The sequence below is a fragment of the Ipomoea triloba genome, chromosome 6, assembly GCF_003576645.1.
Source record: "Ipomoea triloba cultivar NCNSP0323 chromosome 6, ASM357664v1".
NCBI classification, from domain to species: domain Eukaryota; kingdom Viridiplantae; phylum Streptophyta; class Magnoliopsida; order Solanales; family Convolvulaceae; genus Ipomoea; species Ipomoea triloba.
Window position 1 is genome coordinate 21,988,909 of NC_044921.1, and position 21,043 is coordinate 22,009,951.

General features: G+C 31.3%; 2 protein-coding genes across 3 annotated transcripts; both read right to left on the reverse strand.

The window, feature by feature from the left end:
• Nucleotides 1-649: 649 nt before the first annotated feature.
• On the reverse strand, nucleotides 650-9,051 carry LOC116023100. 2 transcript variants are annotated; one of them, XM_031264071.1, is made up of 13 exons: nucleotides 8,530-9,051; nucleotides 7,883-8,054; nucleotides 7,561-7,778; nucleotides 6,701-6,761; nucleotides 5,914-5,986; nucleotides 5,488-5,565; nucleotides 3,921-4,078; nucleotides 3,613-3,781; nucleotides 2,660-3,122; nucleotides 2,128-2,538; nucleotides 1,302-1,505; nucleotides 1,067-1,200; nucleotides 650-861 (listed from the first exon to the last, which is right to left on the reverse strand). In XM_031264071.1, the coding sequence occupies exons 1-13, from the start codon at nucleotides 8,920-8,922 to the stop codon at nucleotides 714-716; spliced, it is 2,682 nt and encodes an 893-aa protein (XP_031119931.1). In that variant the 5' UTR covers nucleotides 8,923-9,051; the 3' UTR covers nucleotides 650-713. The 2 variants fall into 2 exon arrangements, with proteins under 2 accessions (XP_031119931.1, XP_031119932.1); XM_031264072.1 differs by having other exon boundaries at nucleotides 7,883-8,095; nucleotides 8,530-8,652.
• A 7,388-nt stretch (nucleotides 9,052-16,439) lies between these two features.
• Nucleotides 16,440-18,642, reverse strand: LOC116022857 (GDSL esterase/lipase At5g33370-like). The gene is made up of 5 exons (XM_031263742.1): nucleotides 18,335-18,642; nucleotides 18,100-18,227; nucleotides 17,346-17,588; nucleotides 16,965-17,217; nucleotides 16,440-16,798 (listed from the first exon to the last, which is right to left on the reverse strand). Exons 1-5 carry the CDS (start codon nucleotides 18,576-18,578, stop codon nucleotides 16,563-16,565), a joined length of 1,104 nt encoding a protein of 367 aa, XP_031119602.1. The 5' UTR covers nucleotides 18,579-18,642; the 3' UTR covers nucleotides 16,440-16,562.
• Nucleotides 18,643-21,043: the final 2,401 nt, after the last annotated feature.

Sequence of the window (21,043 nt, forward strand, 5' to 3'; positions counted from 1 at the left end):
CTTCTTTAATAGTCACATGCCATGCATGTGTCATCTGACCAAAAATTTAGATCAGAAATATGGCCAGACAAATATGTTCTGATGACAATGTGCCAACCACAACCAAGTGCTTTCTTGTTTAGATGACTTTCCTCCAAGAAAAATTGGATTAATATAAAAATGTGCTGTATAGTGAAAAACATAATACTAATTAAGGATAGATTAATTTTTAAATATAATGTTTTAAATCAAAATGTATAGTGAAAAACATAATACTAATTAAGGATAGATTAATTTTTAAATATAATGTTTTAAATCAAAATGTAATATTTAGGAGTTGGAGAGTTGCTTCAGTGAAAAATTGCAATATTAATTAGAATAAATTAATTGATTGTTACTAATATGAGAAAACGTAATATTTATGAAAACAATATAATACTTTTGATAAAAAGATGTAATATTTTTAAATCAAAATATAATATCATCGCAAATTAATTCTTAACAGATACATAATACATTACTGATGTTCTTTAAAAATTATTTTAAATACTCAAATAGCTGAAATTCCTTCAATAAAAGTAGAAGAAATAAGAATATCTCACAGAAATTTACATAAAACTATGAGCTATGTGACTAAATGGCAAGAAACACATAATGGAGTTAAAAATTCGGCCTAATAATAGTATGTAATGCAAGTACAAAAATTTGTGGTGAATAATTTACTTACTGGATTTTCATTTTTTATTCCTTGCTGAAATTACTCGATCAAGGGTTTCATCTGGAACCTTGATTCCACTAGTCTCCAAGTCCGCCACTATGGCAACGGCAGCATCAAGCTCCTCAAGATCAAGGCATTGCATGACGATTTCATCGTACAAAGGGCTGCAACACATGGATACAATTCAATAATTAGCTGATCCTATCTTACGTCTTTAAGTACTAGATGTTCACAAAAGGAATCATGTTGTTGGACTAGAAGTGGAATCAAGGACTACATACTGACAGCACGAATATCGTTTATGGAGTCTAATCCAAACTCATGGCAAAAAGCATCTGAATTGATCATTCATTAGAATCTAGCGTTTACCTGCCAAATACATAACCAAGACTGTGTGTTATCTGCAGAATTTTCAAGAAAGCCGAAGGCATGGGAGCTCGAATTGCAGCACGCAGTATGATAGCACAATCTCCAACTGTGGGTGTTCCACCCAATGCTATAACCTGAAATATCAGTTAGTAAAACTTTCTCAGTCAACACGTAAATTTGAATGAGAGCTGAGCCAAGGAGTGAAGAGGACGGGAGTGCAAAATATTAATTGTACCTTTGACATTATTTCAATTCCCAATTCAACTTCCCACTCCTGTGACCATCTTCGAGGAGGTTTGTTCTTGAGCTCCTTTTCCCATGTCCAACCCCAAACATCAGCAATTGTGTACATATCTTCCACATCAAAAATTTTTCTTTTCCTCATCTCCTTTAACGCTTCGTGTATATCCAATGGGATCCAGTCTTCATCATCATCATCCTGCATAAACGTAAGCAGTATATTTAACGAGGAAACAAAATATTCCACTACACAAGTGCTGTTTAGAAAGAAAGCAACACATAGATTGCCAATATGAGCTTAGTTTTACTTCAATTTAACATAGTAGAACCAAGACCAATGTCTTGCATCTATTGATGTAACCTTGCAGACACAAACTGGGAGAAAAATGCACTTTGCCCTCTCCAAACTTGTGGTAGTGTCACTTTTCCCCCTTCAAGTATAAAGATAAGCAATTTTGGAAGAAGTCAACACAGATAAGTTTTAGGTTTCAAACTAGTTTATTCAGCAAAAGGAATAAAGAGGAAGACTATGAGGTATGGAGTAATATTTATGGAATTAGTCATTCAATATAAAAGCATGCATATAAACTATTGGAAAGTTAGAATAAAATCCAGTTAGTGGTAATGTCCTATTTTGTTTCCCAATTTGTAGGTTTCCTAGTTAGGGACAGTTTCCTTTTTACTAAAACTAGGGAAGGCTCTAGCCTAAATAATGTAGACTTTCATCTATGAAAAATCAATAAACCCTTGTTCATAAACTGGAAGTATATAATCTTTAACTTAGAGAAGAACAACAAAGTAAAAAATGATTATAATCATACCATTGCTGTAATTCTTGACCTTCTTCGTGATTTTTTTGAAGAACTAGTTTGATCAGAGTCTTTCAGCAGCTGCACTCCAATCATTTGAAGAGGTTTTGCAGCTTTAACTTCTTTTTCTTTGACCCTGTCACCTACTTCTGCTTGGGTTTCAGTTTGCTCAACTTCCACTTCCACTTCCTCCTCTTCCTCCTCCTCCTCCTCCTCATCTGCCTCGTCATCTTCAACATCTTTTGCAACATCATCAACAGTTTCAACATCATCTAAGACATCAGGAAGTTCTAAGTCGTTTACTTCCAATTGCTGGCTGTTATTTTCATTAAAGCCCTCTCCAAGAAAACGGCGTTTCCAGAACTCTGTATCTCCCTCATGCAACTTGATGCGTGAGATCAATTCATCCAGTTCTTCATCAACCTGTAAAATCAACTAACAGTAAGCATACAACGTCTGGAGTATCAAAAAGAAGGAAAGATGTTAATTCATCTAATGTGCCACACCAATTACGAATTTATATTCAAAAATCAATCAGATGCACCTCTTCTTCTTCCTCTTCAACAGGAGGAATCCATAGGGGCCGGCCTCTTGAAAGATTTATCCTCCTTGCTTTCTGTACTCGTTGGTAGAGCACATTTCTCGTTCCATCTGTTGGTAGACCCTGTGCTTCTAGTTCTTCCTTTAGCTCTGACACAATCATCTTACTAGCAGCCTTTGGTTTCAAAGCCTTCTGCTCAGGACCTTTAACAATTTTCTTCAATCTTTCCTCAACACGTAAGTAATCAGATTCAGATACATTTCCCAATATAGCAGGTCCTTCATTGCGCAATGTATTCAAAAGCTTCCTGTGGTATATCCTCCATTCTTCAAGACACCTTTGTTTAAAGGAGGTTTCCATGGGATTGGAATAAATATATCCTTCGGCATCAGGATCTAAAGGAGTTTTCCCCCTTCGTGGGACCCATCTCTTGCGTTCACCAGTAAGCCCCCCTTCTTCAACATACCTGAATGCTTTGGTCAATTTAGTCAAACTCAAAGTTACACAGATTTTGCTCAGTATAGAGCTCAAAAAATGCAAAAGAAAAGAATATAAAAGAAAAACTCTTAAGCACTAAAAAGAATGTGATTGTATTGAACACATGATTTGAACCAAATAACAACTTAACAGACACAATTGGCTATTTGGTTATTTATTTACTCGATATAAAATCAAACTTCTCATACATCAACAAAAGATCTAAACTAGTTTTCCAAAAAAAAAAAAAGAAAAAAAAAAAAAGAAGAAAGAAAGATCTAAACTATGTGGTTTCCTCATTTTTAACTGAACCAAACTTAAACATTGTCTATAGAGTCTAGCCTAGCCTGACATGTACAAATACATATAGGAGAGCTAAAAACAAATTATAAACTCTTAGACAACAAAAAGCAGACAAGTGGAAATAAATTTGCTATGCTAGGATAGAAGGATCCACAATCAGGGATTAACACACCAACCTGGCTATGTAATCAATCTCATATCCAAGTTCAGCCTCTTCTTGCAAGGGCTCAATCCATGAGCTAACCAATGTACGATATTTTCTGCTCAGAATCATTGCTCTAGGTGGAATTGTATGGTTATCTTTAAGCATAGCTTCAAGGGCTTCAAGTAATTCAACAATTCTCCCTGTTACCAAAATTTTGGTCAATATTCATATTTGAGACCCAAAAAGATCATATGAAGGGTTTATCTATTTTCCTTGACATACATGCAACAAGACAAAAGTGGACAATATTTTTCTTAGGAAAAGAAAAGAGGGCCATACCTTCTCTACAAAGAGCACGGAGATACAATGAGAGTGGGTCACCATATTTTCCCTCATTATGCAAAAGTCTCATTCCACCTTCAAAATTTTTGAGAGCTCGGAAATGTCGAATGGCTTCACGTACCACACAATACTTGGAAAAGCATTCTACCAACAAACTGAAGTGAAAATGTAAAATGTCACTACTCATTTTAATGAATTAGAAAGCAGTAAACCAAACTTAGATTCCATCAGTTTAACCATGAGAACATTCCAATTTCCAGATTCCAACTTTTCTATATGCCACTTCGGGCATTAGTTAAGTGCAAAAAGTAGTTAAGGTAATTTTAGGAATAAGTGTTAAGTGTTAGGAAATAAAGTATAGAAAAGAATTTCCAAATTCTCTGAATCACTGCTTCACCCTGCCACCCAGTGATTCACTAAACTAAACAGGAGGTAGAAAATCCAGCCAAATACAGGAAGAATGTCCAGTTGTTTGAATGAGACACTTGATTTAAAAAGAATATTTGAATACAAAAGCCTAGGTCTTTAAGCCAAAATGATTGAGGCATATTATGCTAACCACATGACACGTATTAGTAGGAGAAAATATAACTCACCAAAATCAAATCACGATGCTCAGATTTAAGTGTTGAAGAACCATAAAGCCTCAAGGCCTTGCTGAGTTGGCAAAGGCTTTGAGGTCAGAGATTTGAACCTCACTAGGAGCAATCCTGATTAGATATTTTAGTCCCTCCTTAAAAGAGGGTTTTAGTTCCCCTGTATTTACGGGTGTCATAAATTGTTGTAATTGAGCATACTAATTGTTTATCATGTCATTGGGATAGGGAAATTCATTGGTATTAGTAAGTTGTTAGTTTAGTCGTATTCACTGTGTTGAGCAAATAAATAAAGTATTAAAGAACAACAAACACCACAGTTTAAAAAGAACATTATTTTCAGAGCAAATACTAATTTTGGTCCCACGACTATTAGCAAAATGATAGTTTTGGTCCACATGTTTAATTCCTACCAATTTTCATCCGCGACTATTGTTTTAGTGTCAAAATTCATCACGCCGGTCACCCCTTCGTTTAAGACATGCCGAAATATGAAATTATTGAGGGTATTTTCGTCCTTTTCAAATTAAGATCCCAATTTGAGCATAAATAAAGGGATTTAAGCCCTAAGATCGATCCCAATTCGCAGTTCTCCTTCTCAAATTAAGGTAGGATGAGGAAGAGAACTGCGGATTGGGATCGACCTTAGCTTAGATCCCTCTATTCATGCTCAAATTGGGATCTTAAGTGGAAAAGGACGAAAATACCCTTAAAATTTTTAGATTTCGGCATGTCTTAAACGGAGGGGTTACCAGAGTGATGAATTTTTGACACTAAAACAATAGTCGTGATGAAAATTAGTAAGAATTAAACATGTGGACCAAAACTGTCATTTTGCTAATACTCGTGGGAGTAAAATTGGTATATGCTCTTATTTTCACGACAAAACTCTTAAAGGCAGAATAGTAATCAACTGTAAATATATTTTCTTAGAAAAGGTAGGAGGAAAAAAGGGAAATTTTTCTTACGCATAAGTTCTCATGTTAGGTTGCAAACGTTTATGGTCTTCAACCATCATGCCCAGTAGCTCAGCAACATCTTGCACCCTACATTCCACAGTCAAAGCTCAGTGCAAATGGCATGTAGTGTCCTATAAATTTCTAATGTTTCTCAACTATAGATCAATCAGAATACAAGTCAGCAAGTTGCTACTTTCCTGGATAGTAACTTATCTTTAAAAAGGTAAAACAAAAGAACCCAATATCAAGATAAAAAAGTCATGCACTTGACAAAGGACGTCAACAATGAACACTAAGTAAATAAAAACAACGAACACTGAGATCAAGACAAAACAGCATGAGATGAGAAAGGGACCAATTATCATAATCAAAGATAAGACCTAAATTCATCCTTAGTATATCCCCAAATTTAAAACACCACATTTTGAGGCTCACCTATCATAAGACTCAGCCCTTGTATATGCTTGGATCACCCAATTATAAGTCTCTGTATCAGGTTTCATATAAGCTGCAAAAAATAGCTAATCATAAATTTATACTGGTGAATTCAAAAGAATAGGATACTGTTTTGATCTAATAAGAAGTAATCAAGCCAGAAGCTCGTGACAAACAAGAAGTCCAGCCTACATTAATCAAGTTACATAAAAAGTAACTTTGGTATCTGCATTCTGCTCAAATACTTGTAGAAGCCAAAATAGCATGTAATAATGCTATGTCAAAACCCAAATTAAGGCTATGATTACTTTATCTCACAGGAGTGTAATAAGAAAGACATTGAAGATAGTTTTATCCTATACCATGACCATCCAATGGCCAAATAAGATAAACTTCCTGTACCACAATTCGAATGGATGGGTTTAATTTGTTGTGCATTAAGGACTGCCCTAAAAGGAAGTAGCGTACTTGAGTGTGCAGATCACTTTTCAATCCTGTTAGGTAACAGGGCAAAGAAAAAAGATTATTTACTTTAGGTAACTCTAGAGAGTGTAATTTGTTGTCTTCATATGGAACACAGTCTATCGTTGTTCAATGCTTAGCCAAGTTATTAGCTTATGATATCTAGATTTAAGCATGCACATTATGAGAGATAGGAAGCAAACATGTTAAACAAATTTGCAACAATAGAAGCAGAAAAGAATCCCCTAGGAAAAGGAGGGACATGAATTCATGAAAAAGGAGGAGGTTTAAGTAAAAGCCTGACAAGAGAAATGAAGAGACAGACCTTCTCCATATTCCATGTTTTCAAAGGTTGCAAATGCAACTTCAGGTATACCACATGTAGCCTAGCCAAAAAAAAAGGGACAGGAAAAATAATTGTTATGTCAGGTGACTAAGGTGAGTTCTCATCAGCCAAAATGAAAATGATCATAAAAGATTCCTTTTCTGCAATTACTGATGAAAGCAGTTTTATACTAGGAATCAATCAATAAAAGAAGTAAATTAAAACAACAGAAAAGAAACTGGTCTTCATAGTAAAGGTTCCGTGTTTAACTTAGATGGCCAACAAATGCATATTGTCTGGCCAAAATTTGACATTTGTGAATTCCATCATTCACAGTAGCACATAGAATAGCCAACCCCCAGAATTGTGGAGCTACCACATATAAGGGGTACATGATTTAAGAATACGAACAAGAACTTTGGCCATATACAAGAAGTCAACCCATGAAATTATATTTCTGATGTGGCTTTGAGTGACTTTGGCATAGGAAATAAGGTATGGAAAAATCACATGACAAATTGTAGATGCTTCAGTTTTTGCAAGGTCCAAAATGAATACTTATTTCAGTGTCAAATTGGCGCATGTGATCCTGTTAATATCAAATATGTACACAAAATTACTACAGAGTACGTCCTAACCTCTAAAAAGTATGGAACCATGTAAAACATTGAAATTTATCCACCATACTGCTGACTTGTCCATCTAAGGCAATCAATTTATTAATGGGAAACCGACGCAATATTTTGTTGGTTGTTGAAACCATCCTTAGACAGAAACCATGCATATTGCATACACTTCAGTCTTCAATTTTTAGCATTTTTTATACAGCAAGCAATAATGAAACTGCTAAAAGTAAATACCTGCACACTCAAAAGACAATTGAAATGAAAAGTGGTAGCCATTCTTCCAGCAGCCTCCATCTCATAGGCAATGGTTAATGCATTTGAGTGATCTGCTGCTTTACAATCTTCTTCAATTAAAAGATCATAAATCTGATCAGTAGCTCTAAGCCCACCCTTAGCACCCTTGAAAAAAACCGTATTGGCATTTTCCAGATGATTGCTTCGCACAAGTTCCTCTACTCCAAGAAAAATACCTGTGAGTTTTTATGCTAGGACAAAATATACTGTAAATGGAGTGAATGGAGTGGCAAAGAAAGCTAGATGCTAGTGTTCACTATACCAACAAGAATTAGCCAAGCTTGGCGAATGTCATACTTCAGGTTTTCCATTGCTGCCAGAATTTCTAAGCCTCTCGTAGCAAGACCTTTTGAACCAAACAAACGAATCAATGCCACAAATGTTTCATGGAGAGGCCGTAGACCTTCACTCAACTCCCTTCTAAGAGCATGCATCTGTAAATGTAGCATTGATATATCACGGAGTTTAGCCTCACCTGATGTCCAATTTGAATTGAAGTCAAATTAACTTTGAAATTGCCAAAATATCTGGATTGCCACAGTTCAACTATCACAAGAATATTAAATAAAGAAACACCATGCCCAAAACTCAACCCAACTATCAACTAAATGATTTATCCTTCATTGTTCCCTTATATGCCTAATGCACTCAGAGTTTCAAATCATTGAGCTGGAAGAAAAATCTAGGCACACTAACATTCCCCACAAAGTCAATCATGACATGCATCTAGACAATCGAATACTATACACAAAAATATAACTATGCAGAAGGTATACGGAGAAGCAGAGAGCATGGAGGAATGAAAGAGGCTTTTCTGTCACTTTCTATGTTAAGAAGTAGTTGATCACATTTCATTAAACATTCACACACGCAGAATAGTACGGGGGAGAGAGAGAGAGAGAGAGTTACAGCTCCCTCCACATCGAGGTTGAGGACATGAGAAACGATCAATCCATGAAAAGAGCGAGGTCCAGGATAGAGTCCAGCAGCAATCATATCATAAATGACATCAGAGACACCGGAAACGTCAGCGTCGCGAGCGCGTTCCATCAGCTCCTCCATGAAAACCAGCCTGAGCACCTTTTCAGTGCCGGACGCCACCAAGGCGCCGCCGCCGTCGTCATCTCCAGCCGTCTTCGTCTGACTCGGCGATTGCTGCTTCTTCTTCCTCGTTCGCCGCTGCGGCGACGATACAGCTACGACGACTCGGCCGGCGGTGCGGGGAGGAAATGTTCGCTCCCGGAGAGGTACCGTCGTAGTGAATTTGAGCTTGAAAGGAAGGTGTGTAAGTAAAGCGGCCATTTTAGCGCATGAATTGAAAATCGGAGGGAGGGAGGGAAGATTTTAGCACCGCATTTGGCGGAAATGAATTGTGGATAAGACTTGCTGGGTTTAGCGCAAGCAGACTTGCACTTGCAGAGTTGCAGAACTGGGTTTAAGACTTTAAGATGAAGCGAAATTCTGCGCTTATTTAGGTCCGAATTAATCGGTTCGGGTCAATATTTTGCAATCGTATTGGAATTTACCTAAAACTCCCCATCGTGTTCTACGAGCAATCCCATTAGGAGAGAGAGATGGAGGGAAAGAAATAAGAAAAAAATTTGCGAAAAAAAAAAAAAAAAAAAAACAACAACAACAACAACAATAAATGAGGGTGATCACTAGTGATGCACCCATTGAGCGCCACTGGTGCACTTAGTGTGCACAGAGTAAGAATTATATATTCGTAAGTTATGTTATATTAATATAAATTAAAAGTTACGATTTTGTAATCATATATTTTTATGCATGGTACAGTTATTCATTGTTGAATTTGATTTATGAAATAGTGTGTTAATTAGTTAAATTTTTTATTTGCTCAATTGACTTTTGTGAGTCACAAAATCAAATCCCGGTGTGATAGGGATAATACTCTGTAATAAGTTTTGAGATTTTCACATTGAGAATAAAAATGACATATATATATATACTAGTTTTACACGCGCATTGCGCGAATGGGTTAATGCCCAATATTTATATTTAAGTAAATATTTGAAAGTATATCAATGCAACATTATATAGGAGAAGTTTATAAATGAGTAATTGAATGTCAAATTTTTTTATTTAAATATCTAACTCAAAGTATATATGAATCCAAGATAATATAGAAAATTCATTATAATTATTACTAAAATAAATTTTTGCAACCTTGTAAAATCGATAGTCTAAATATCTATACTATTAATAAAAACAATATCCTCAGTTTTAACTTCCCGCCCAAAACAGACCTATAATATTTTCGTAATATTATAAAATATGGTAATACAGTTCCTATCCCTAATACAATTGTAAATTAAAATAGAATTCCTAATAAAATACGGATGCTCATCTATATATTGTAGAATTTGCAATCTTGATCTTCCCCATTTACGGATGCTCATGTAATTCGGTAAAAATGGTGGTTACTATACTTGAATAAATCCTCAATTATTCATTCCAATTGTTCGTTTTATCATTCTATTTCTTTATTTTATAAAAAGTGGTGCATTGGAAGCTAAACATGGGTCATTGTATCGTTGATTTTTTATTCCAATTATTACTAATCTTTATCATTAATTGCACAATACTAATTCACACTTATTAGTTAAAAAATGGTGATTACTATACTTGAATAAATGAAATAATAATATTAAATTTTGTAGCCTCGATTTAAAATCTATTATGTTAATATAATAATAATAATAATAATATAATACTCCGTAGTAATAATAATCTAAAATTNGAAAAAAAAAAAAAAAAAAAAAACAACAACAACAACAACAATAAATGAGGGTGATCACTAGTGATGCACCCATTGAGCGCCACTGGTGCACTTAGTGTGCACAGAGTAAGAATTATATATTCGTAAGTTATGTTATATTAATATAAATTAAAAGTTACGATTTTGTAATCATATATTTTTATGCATGGTACAGTTATTCATTGTTGAATTTGATTTATGAAATAGTGTGTTAATTAGTTAAATTTTTTATTTGCTCAATTGACTTTTGTGAGTCACAAAATCAAATCCCGGTGTGATAGGGATAATACTCTGTAATAAGTTTTGAGATTTTCACATTGAGAATAAAAATGACATATATATATATACTAGTTTTACACGCGCATTGCGCGAATGGGTTAATGCCCAATATTTATATTTAAGTAAATATTTGAAAGTATATCAATGCAACATTATATAGGAGAAGTTTATAAATGAGTAATTGAATGTCAAATTTTTTTATTTAAATATCTAACTCAAAGTATATATGAATCCAAGATAATATAGAAAATTCATTATAATTATTACTAAAATAAATTTTTGCAACCTTGTAAAATCGATAGTCTAAATATCTATACTATTAATAAAAACAATATCCTCAGTTTTAACTTCCCGCCCAAAACAGACCTATAATATTTTCGTAATATTATAAAATATGGTAATACAGTTCCTATCCCTAATACAATTGTAAATTAAAATAGAATTCCTAATAAAATACGGATGCTCATCTATATATTGTAGAATTTGCAATCTTGATCTTCCCCATTTACGGATGCTCATGTAATTCGGTAAAAATGGTGGTTACTATACTTGAATAAATCCTCAATTATTCATTCCAATTGTTCGTTTTATCATTCTATTTCTTTATTTTATAAAAAGTGGTGCATTGGAAGCTAAACATGGGTCATTGTATCGTTGATTTTTTATTCCAATTATTACTAATCTTTATCATTAATTGCACAATACTAATTCACACTTATTAGTTAAAAAATGGTGATTACTATACTTGAATAAATGAAATAATAATATTAAATTTTGTAGCCTCGATTTAAAATCTATTATGTTAATATAATAATAATAATAATAATATAATACTCCGTAGTAATAATAATCTAAAATTCTTAATATAATTTTCCTAATATTAATAATAATAATATAATACTCCGTAGTAATAATAATCTAAAATTCTTAATATAATTTTCCTAATATTAATAATAATAATATAATACTCCGTAGTAATAATAATCTAAAATTCTTAATATAATTTTCCTAATATTAATAATAATAATATAATACTCCGTAGTAATAATAATCTAAAATTCTTAATATAATTTTCCTAATATTAATAATAATAATATAATACTCCGTAGTAATAATAATCTAAAATTCTTAATATAATTTTCCTAATATTAATAATAATAATATAATAATAATAATCCATAACTCTTAATATAATTTTGTAACTAAATTTTCCTATTAAATCTGTTTATAAAGGTAATTATAAATATAGAATTGAGAAATTCCTATGATATTTTATTTAATTGATATTATTCCTAATATATTTCATCTAAAAGGCTTCCTTCATTTTTTATAACATTGTTCCATATGTTAATCCGTTTAATATGCTAATCTATATAAGTAATTACCATATACTATTTACCATCTAAATAACCCGTGGTAATTACCAACTATATTTAACATCTAAATTTATTATAGTCATTAAACATAGAGATTTTATTCTTACGATAATTTTATATATTTTTTACTTTAGATAATGTCAATTACCCGTGCATTTCATTTGATTACTTTTGAATAAAATCTTAAAAATTATGACAACTAATGAATTAATATTGTTGTTCGTAATATAAATTTTATCAAATCAGTTAACGAAATTGATAATACACATATTACATCCATAATTAGAGGAGATTAACAAAATTATGATAATTATTTCAATTCACGTATTATTATGCTAATTCACATATTATTACGTTCATACAATTATGTAAATTATTTCAATTCACAGATTATTACACATATAAAATTATGCTAATGGTTACTTTGGAATAAAATCTTAATAATTATGGTCATTGAGAAATTAGTTCAAACATTATACTTTTATTAAACGGTTTTTTATACTTGCCGTAATTTTATCTAATCAATTAAAGAAATTAATGGTACACATATTACGGACATAATTAAAGAAAATTAAACATACAAATATATATTACGGATAAAATTAAAGAAAATTAAACATACACATATTACGTCCATAATTAAACGAAATTAAAATATACATTATTTTTTAATAATAATATATACTCCTTAATTACCATACTTATTCATAATACATGGATTTCATAATTAGCATAATATTAATCTATACTATATATAAAAACATAAGAATAGTAAAGGCATATTTTAAATTTTAAACAATAGTAAAAGTAAATTAAAAATAGAATGAAAATATTTCAATAATAATATTCTACATCATTAATTAAAAATAGAACAGAAATTAGGTAAAAATACCAGTGGATCTATTATTCTAATTGACTAATTAACTGAAAATAAAAAAAAATCGACTAAAAATGAATCTGATGTTACTAATTGATTGAATATATAAAAGAAAATGAATATTAATAATTGACTGTAAATAAAAAAAAATATCCACAATTAACTAAAATGAAAAAGGAAATGGTCATATCATTGCAATTTAAATTAAAAAAGGAAAACATTCTACATCATAAATAATAAAGGCATATTATAAACAATATTAAAGATAAATTAAAAAGGAACGGAAATTAAAAATGAAATGGAAATATTTCAATAATAATATTCTACATCATCAATTAAAAATGGAACGAAAATAAGGTAAATATTACTACGTAATTCTTTTCATTTTTCCTAGATAAGGTTGCCTAATATTAATTTACACATAACAATCGGCACTAATAATTAAAAAAAAAAAAACAGAAGAACTGCCGGAGACGTCTGTTTTTTTTTTAAATTTTATTATTATTATTATTATTTAATTATTTTAATTAAAATTATTTAAAAAGTTTATTTTAAAATTAGTAACCACCCTGTCATCACAATTGTAGGTAAACAAGTCAATTTGGACTTTTTTTTTTTTGAAAACATGTCAATTTGTACTTAATTGCATGAGTTTATATAGTTCAGGAATCCAATTGCATTCTTTTTGAGTTCGATGGCCTAATTGCAGTTTTGTGTGTAGTTCAGTGGTTTATTTGACCATTATTCCGAGAAAAATGATATTACTAATTGATTTAAAATATAAAAAGATCGTAATCTATATTCTATACTATATATAAAAGTAAAATCCTCCTATTTCATTCCCCGCCTAAACTTTTGTAGTCTATTAATGAAATATTTTATTGGTCAAATAATTAATAAAGCTTATTTGTTAAGAAAATGTAAAATAGAAATTAACTAATATCTATAAATTGATAATATGTATACTCACGTATCAACACTATTAATAAAAGTAAAATCATTTATCGGGAAAAGAAAAGGATATTACTAATTGATTGAAAATTATTTAAAAACTTTAATAATTAATTATACTTTCCTTTGAAAACTCTAAGTTATTTAAACTTTAAAAAAATTAATTGAACATGGGTTGTTAGATTTTTATAATAATCAAAATTAATCCATTCAAATATGGAGGAGGAAGATAAAACTAAATGCAATATGGGGAAAATGAATATACTTAAAGTATAAAAGTATAATTACACATATATTAGTGTAATTGACTAATAATAATTGCCTAATAATTATTATGATAATTAAGTTAAGCATTGGTCGTTGAATTTATTTTTATAATAATTACAGTTAATTTATTTCTCATTTTCTCATATTTATTTTAGTAATAATATAATTATATAAGTCATATTACTTATAGATCTTTTTAAGATAATTTTAGACAAACAAGTCATATATTATTCAATTAATTGAGTAATATTTTTGTATTAATCTTACAATCAAATAAATGTACACGTTCAATATTAGAATTTTTTATAATTTCATCTTTATTTTTATTATCTCAATATATAATAAAAAAAATTTATCCACGCCCGGGTAATTGGACAATTATTTGTTCTAATTCAAAGGAAAACATCATAAAACATAATCGATCCAATCAATTTCATCAATTGGGCTATATAATATTCGATGTTATAATATATATAATTGTATATTGATCCAAATATTCTTTAAATATTATAACAAATCCATTCCGTGCAACGCATGGGCGAAAATACTAGTTTGGTCTAAAAATGATAGTCTAAATAAATACTACTTTTAATTTGAGTTTTTCTAAGTGTTCTTTATTCTCTTTTGAGTAACATTGTCATTGTCTTCATCTTTACTATTTGTTCTCTTCCTTTTTGTTGGTAGTGTGTCATTTGCAATTCGGATATTGTTGGTAGCATAGATGACAACATCATGCAATGAGATTATGATATAATAGCTATGGACTTTCCTTTATTAGGTGTTCTGCTTGAGATTCATTTGGTTCAACCATTATTGTTGAATGAGTTATTGTGGATAAAGAAATCCCTAGTTTAAGAAAAAAGATTAAATAAATTAATAAAATTTGAAAATTTAAAATATTATGTATTCCAAAGATATTAAAATGTAGTTTCTCGCTTCAATTTGTTGGATAATGGGTTATTTGAGTACTTTAATTGTCAACAAATCCCTCAAGTAGTTAATATGATTGGTTTCAAACTATTCTTTTTTATTTATTTTTTCATGTATTAAAGAAATACATATGTATCATTTTTTGGTGTAACTACTAATTTATTTAATTTAATAAGAGTAAAATAGAGTGATTTCGCTTCAATTTGTTGGGTTATTATTTGAGTACTCTCTTTGTCAACCAATCGCCAAGTAGTTAATATAATTAGCTTCAAATTATTTTAATTTTTTTTCATAGTATTAATAAAATACTTGGTAAATAAATATACAACATTATTTTGTACTATAACTTTGATATTTAATTACAAGATATTGTAAAAATAAGATAATGGACAATGTAATGAATATCAATTGATAAATTTGAATGTAAAGAATCTTTGCATGAGAGAAAATAAAGACAATATAACTAATGAAATTATTTCTCTTATTTAATTTAATTTTTTGATAATGAATAATATTTTCAAATAAAGGTATTGTAGACACATAATTCTAAATTAAAGAAATACATATGTATCATTTTTTGTTGTAGCTACTAATTTATTTAATTTAATAAGAGTAAAATAGAGTGAGAAAACTTAATTATGTCAAATTTGATTGAGATGAGGTTCGAACCTAAGACCTTTCTTATAGAAATTAATGGGTAAGTTAAAAGTTAACGGAATATTAACGGAGAAGAGAATATTTAACGGAAAACTCAACGGATAATCATAAAAGTAAGGTTAAATTAGGTAATCTCTATTAATAATATTAATTTGAATTATCTTAACCATCTATTTGATTAAATAATTCATCTGAACCATCCATTTGATTAAATAATTTGACCAACATTTTTTCTACCCATTTTAGGCCTAACTCTCTTTGGCTCTTATAGTAGATATATATAGATAATTAGTCTCAATTTAAAAAATAAAAATAAAAATAAAATCAGGCCCAACTTATAACCGGTATGAAATTAAACCAACCAAATGTGAGCTTGCTTCAACCCAAAACTGGCTTGAATTATAAATTATGTTTGAATGTTAAGCATGGGATATCATGTATTGTAACTTGTAAGTAGAGAATACTAATCAAATATCTATAATTAATAATTTAAAATAACTAACTTATAAATTATTTTTAAATTTTACCAAACAAGCTTGAATTATCACTTATAAGTAGCTAGAGCAAGATCTCATTACAGTAAAACTTCTATGAATTTATATATATATATATATTATTGTGAATAATATATTTTATTAAAAATATTATAGATATTAATAACGAGTTTAATTATAGAAAGAAAAATAAAATAATAACACTTGTGGATCAAATCAAAGATGAAAACTGTATTTCCATTTCCTTCAAACAACGATTCAAATCATCAAATAAGAACACAAGCAAAACTAGATGGGTAATTAAATAGGCATAATATAATGTCTTAGACTAATTAAAGATTGTTGGAATCTAAGGCTAGGATGGTGCTGAGGTTCATGGGGTGCATGTAGTCGGGGGATCCATTCATGATCTGATCAACAATCAATCTGTTTGCCCTCTCTGATGGGTGGAATGGATCCCAGAACGCATACTCATCCCGGTTGGAGCACAAGTTTGATAATGGTGTGCATAGTCCTACTCCGTTATACGGTCCTTGTCCACAGCATGCCACTTGTGACGACACAAACCCTGTCCATCCATACCCGAATTTCAATACTTCACATTGTGTATGTATAACTCATGTATGTATAAAGTGCGTATATATATGTGTGTGTGCGGGCGCCTTAATTTATGTAAGTTAAACACATAAACTGATATCGGTGGAGTTTTACAGGAAGGAATTGAATTAATGTACCAAAAGCTGCAGGGCTATTGATGAAATCCAGGTGCATTTGATTTGTGTTGGCTCCAATGAAGATATCGCTGCCTATCTCACTATTAATTTCTTTGATCATCTCAACTAGTTGAGGGTTGTACAAGCTAGCCGCGTGCTGTAGCTCGGTTGCACATTCCCCGGCACGGCTATGCTGCGCTAGTTCCGCTGGCACACAACCTAACGGCCCAGTCCCCGTTACAATGACCCTTCGCGCTCCCAAATTATATAGCCTCTACATTATAAAAGTGTTTGAATAATAACTCATCAGTCAAAACAAGCATACCCTTGTTACCTTTAACCGGCCTAAAAGTGACAATATATTTTTAAAATTAATTATTACGGTGTATTGAGTTGACTTACTCTTAGAACTTTTTTGTATTCTGAGATGACGTAAGTGACATATTGTGGAAGGGGATACTGGCGAGACCTTGCAGAAAACGGCACCAAATAATAGTTGTTCACAAAATCATTACCACCTAGTGTAATTAGAACTAGTGCATCGTTCACCAGTTTCTTTGTCCTCTTTGCCCCTTGAATGGCAGACACTCTTTGCTGGTACTGTGCAAAATAATCTAGTTGCTGGGGGATACGGATTATATTTACCTACAAAACAATTAACAAGAAGTTGCATTATTTGGAATAACACTAACTAATTTGCTTAGATAGTTGACATTATCCAACAACCCCCAAAAATATACCTCAAAACCCTACCGTGCAATCTTGAATATGCTTTTCTTGGTGGGAAGTCTACCACAAAGTTATAAGTTCAATTTTCAATGAAATGATTTATTGGTCTTTTTTGTTTGAATTTGTTGGTTATGAGTTACCAGCCCTAACCAAGTCGGTCAGACAATTAGTTTAATAACCATAATACGGAGTATTAAAAATTTAACCTCTACTACTAGGAGCAGTGCAATCCGTAGCAGTTGATTTGATAATAATTATTAGGACAGTTTGTTAACCTTATTGATTACAACTAATGTGGCAACTTAAGCTCTTGACTATGGTTACAACTTATAAGGTGAGATTTACTTATGCAGGTCTGGGTTAGTAGTTTTAGGTTTCTTTGGAACTTAAAAAATTAAAATTGAACATTAAATATTGTTGAACTTACAAATTGGACTCCGGTATCATTAAGCACGCCAACGCCGGCAGAAGCAAAGTTGGCACCGACGAGAAGCTTTCTCCCTGACAGCGCCGGATTCAGGTACGGCATTAATGGTTCCGATCCTAGCTTTTCACCTACATTATAAGTACAGTGTACACCCACCAAATTAACATAAATTTCCACAAACATTTTTCATGATACATACATATATCCACACGTACAGTACAAATTAAAACTCAACTGATAATGTCGGGGATATTGAGGCCGTTGGAAAAGCGACCAGTGGGGCGGTGCGTGGGATAGTCTATCCCGTAGGGCGGAGAATCAGCGCGGGCGCTCGTGGCCAGGAAGTTATTGTTTCCATTGTCAACCAACGAGTCTCCGAACACGAAAAACGCTCGACCTTGGACGCCGATTACAACGTTTTCCATGGCCAAAAACAGGGCGGCAAAAACCGCCACCCTAAAACCGAGAGAGCTAGCCATATATATGACGACAGACAATAGAGTAAAGAAGAAGAAAATGAGAAAGTGGATGGTTAGGTTGTGACATTGGGCGAGAAGAAGAAGGGCTATATATAATTATGGAAGCTGCAGCCATGCATATGGAGAAGATTTAAGGAACGGGGTAACCGATTCAACTGTAATGAATGGGACAGTTGTTAAGGTGGGAGAATTTAATTAAAGTTTTATTGTTCATTGCGCCCACACCATTATATTACCATTGTGTACGTAATTACCGAAAACCTTTTAATTTGCGGTTGAACTGCCAGCCAGGCCAGCTGCCATTCAATGTAATAAGGGAGGTAGGGCTGCAGCAGCTACATCACCACTTCACCAGCGCATGCACGTGCATGGCGGCTGAGGTGTTTAGGCGCAGACAAACTGCAAAATCGCAAAAGTTAGAAACAATCCACTCCATTTTTGTTACCTAGCTATTCATATTTAAAATCCATTTAAAAATTTAGAAAAATGATTTTCATAAGTCATTTTATAAATCTTTTAGTGTTTAGCTATCAAGCGAAAATGAAGGCAATGAAAATATTCATCATGGCCAATAGCAAAGTAACTCATTTATTGTGGAAAAAAAAAAAGGCCTTACAGAATTTTTACTCAAAATATATATTTTTTAAAATTATTATATCAGGATCAATTTTCTCTCTCTTTTCTTTGAGTGGTGTCAAATGAACAAGTTAAACTGCCATTTATTTGGTTATTATTTAAACCATATTAGGCTAGTTCGTTAAAATATGAATATGGGGGTTCGTTAAAATATGAATATGATCCGGCTGGGTAACATAATAGAAATATTGGATTGACTCGACCCACAGCCCAAAATATTTAAAACATTTTGACTTTAAAAAAAAAACTTTAGTTCACATTTGTGCATAATTATGGCTTTTAGGTTGGTATTGAAAACTCCGATCTTATGTAATAATTAACTTGCAAATTATATATACAGGAAAGACAAATCGAATTAAAAAAAAAAATCATGTGTGATGAACTCAATCAAAAAAGTGTTGATAAGAATAAAATTAATACTTTTTAGTATGAAAACTATTTTTTACTCATTCACCCATTCATTTGAAAGCATATAATTTAAGCGAGCATACCCAAAAATATAATTTAAGCATACCCTAGTAGAGTTGTAGCTAAGAGGCGAATTTATTAACTATCCATATTCATATTTTATGGATTAGTAATATAAATAATCCGGCCGTTAATAACCAAACAACGAAGTTTATGATAATGTTCAATAATTTTATTAAGTTACAGCATTACAAAGTACTTCAACCAATACCGTCGAAGCATTAATATATAGATAGGCTAGGGTACTCTTTAAACAAATTGGTCAAACAGTTAATTTGATAACCATATTAGATTCTAAGTACAACTCTCAGTGAGAACGACATATTGACCATTTTGATTTGAGTCAATCAATTATGAATAACATATGATAATTTTCCTTCTTGTAGTCAATGTTTATTCAGTACACACCTCTAAATAATAACTACCAGTTTCCCTCGTCATTTAAAAAAAAAAAAAAAAAAAAAAAAAAAAAAAAAAAAAACAATGGATTGAGGCTAAGTGACCAGGGGAACGGTTGTGCAGTGGGTGGTTAAAGATCTCAACAAATATTTGTACAGCATTTATCCATAGCCTAATAACCATATATAATGTGTGCATTATATATGTTAGACCAGAATTTTCAGGCTCTTCATAACAGTTCAAATAATGGCACCATCACGGTGAAAATAATGGCACATCAATAATGGTTGCCCTGATTAATTCCTTACTTATTTTTTAAAAGAATTAATTCTATTTTTTGTCATAGATTTATATATGACAATCCATTTTTAGTCATTTTTATTCAAAGCATCCCCTTGTGGTCATAGTATTATTGTGACATGACCATTTTTGGTCCTTCAATTCATCAACAAAATCGTTTAACTTTCGTAAAATACAAGTGTGTTAGGTCTTCAATTATGAATTTGTTTCAAAAAAATAAAAATAAAAGTATATCGGCTCAACCCACTTTGTATTAAAAAAAAAGATCAAAATGTCCTTGTATTTTACGATATTTCAACGATTTTGTTGACGGAGGACCAAAAATGATCATGCCACAATAATACTATGACCAAAAAATGGTGTTTTGAAAAAAAAGAACTAAAAGTGGATTACCACCTATAAATCTAGGATCAAAAATGAAATTAACTCTTTTTTGAAATTATTTCATTTTATATTGTTAAATTTGAACCTCAAACTTAATGGTCTGATCTTTTACCGCAAGCTATTTTGGATTAATTGACAACTTGGAATTTTGTCACATGGGTAAAATATGTCCCTAAACTTTATACAAAAAAATCAATTAAACCCACGAACTTTTAAAAGTTGCAATTAAATTAATCAACATGTTATTTTCATGCATCAAAGCTCGCAAACCCGTTATT

Bases quoted from the DNA above. Each gene is read 5' to 3' on its own strand.
- LOC116023100 (XM_031264071.1), bottom strand. From the start codon at position 8,922: ATGGCCGCTTTACTTACACACCTTCCTTTCAAGCTCAAATTCACTACG. The intron at 4,079-5,487 runs GTAAGAAAAATT...TTTTCACTTCAG, and splicing joins CCTAACATGAGAACTTATGC to TTTGTTGGTAGAATGCTTTT. The intron at 3,782-3,920 runs GTATGGCCCTCT...TTTTGGTAACAG, and splicing joins CCGTGCTCTTTGTAGAGAAG to GGAGAATTGTTGAATTACTT.
- LOC116022857 (XM_031263742.1), bottom strand. From the start codon at position 18,578: ATGGCTAGCTCTCTCGGTTTTAGGGTGGCGGTTTTTGCCGCCCTGTTT. The intron at 17,589-18,099 runs GTAAGTTCAACA...ATTGTTTTGTAG, and splicing joins ATGATACCGGAGTCCAATTT to GTAAATATAATCCGTATCCC. The intron at 17,218-17,345 runs GTAAGTCAACTC...TTTATAATGTAG, and splicing joins AATACAAAAAAGTTCTAAGA to AGGCTATATAATTTGGGAGC.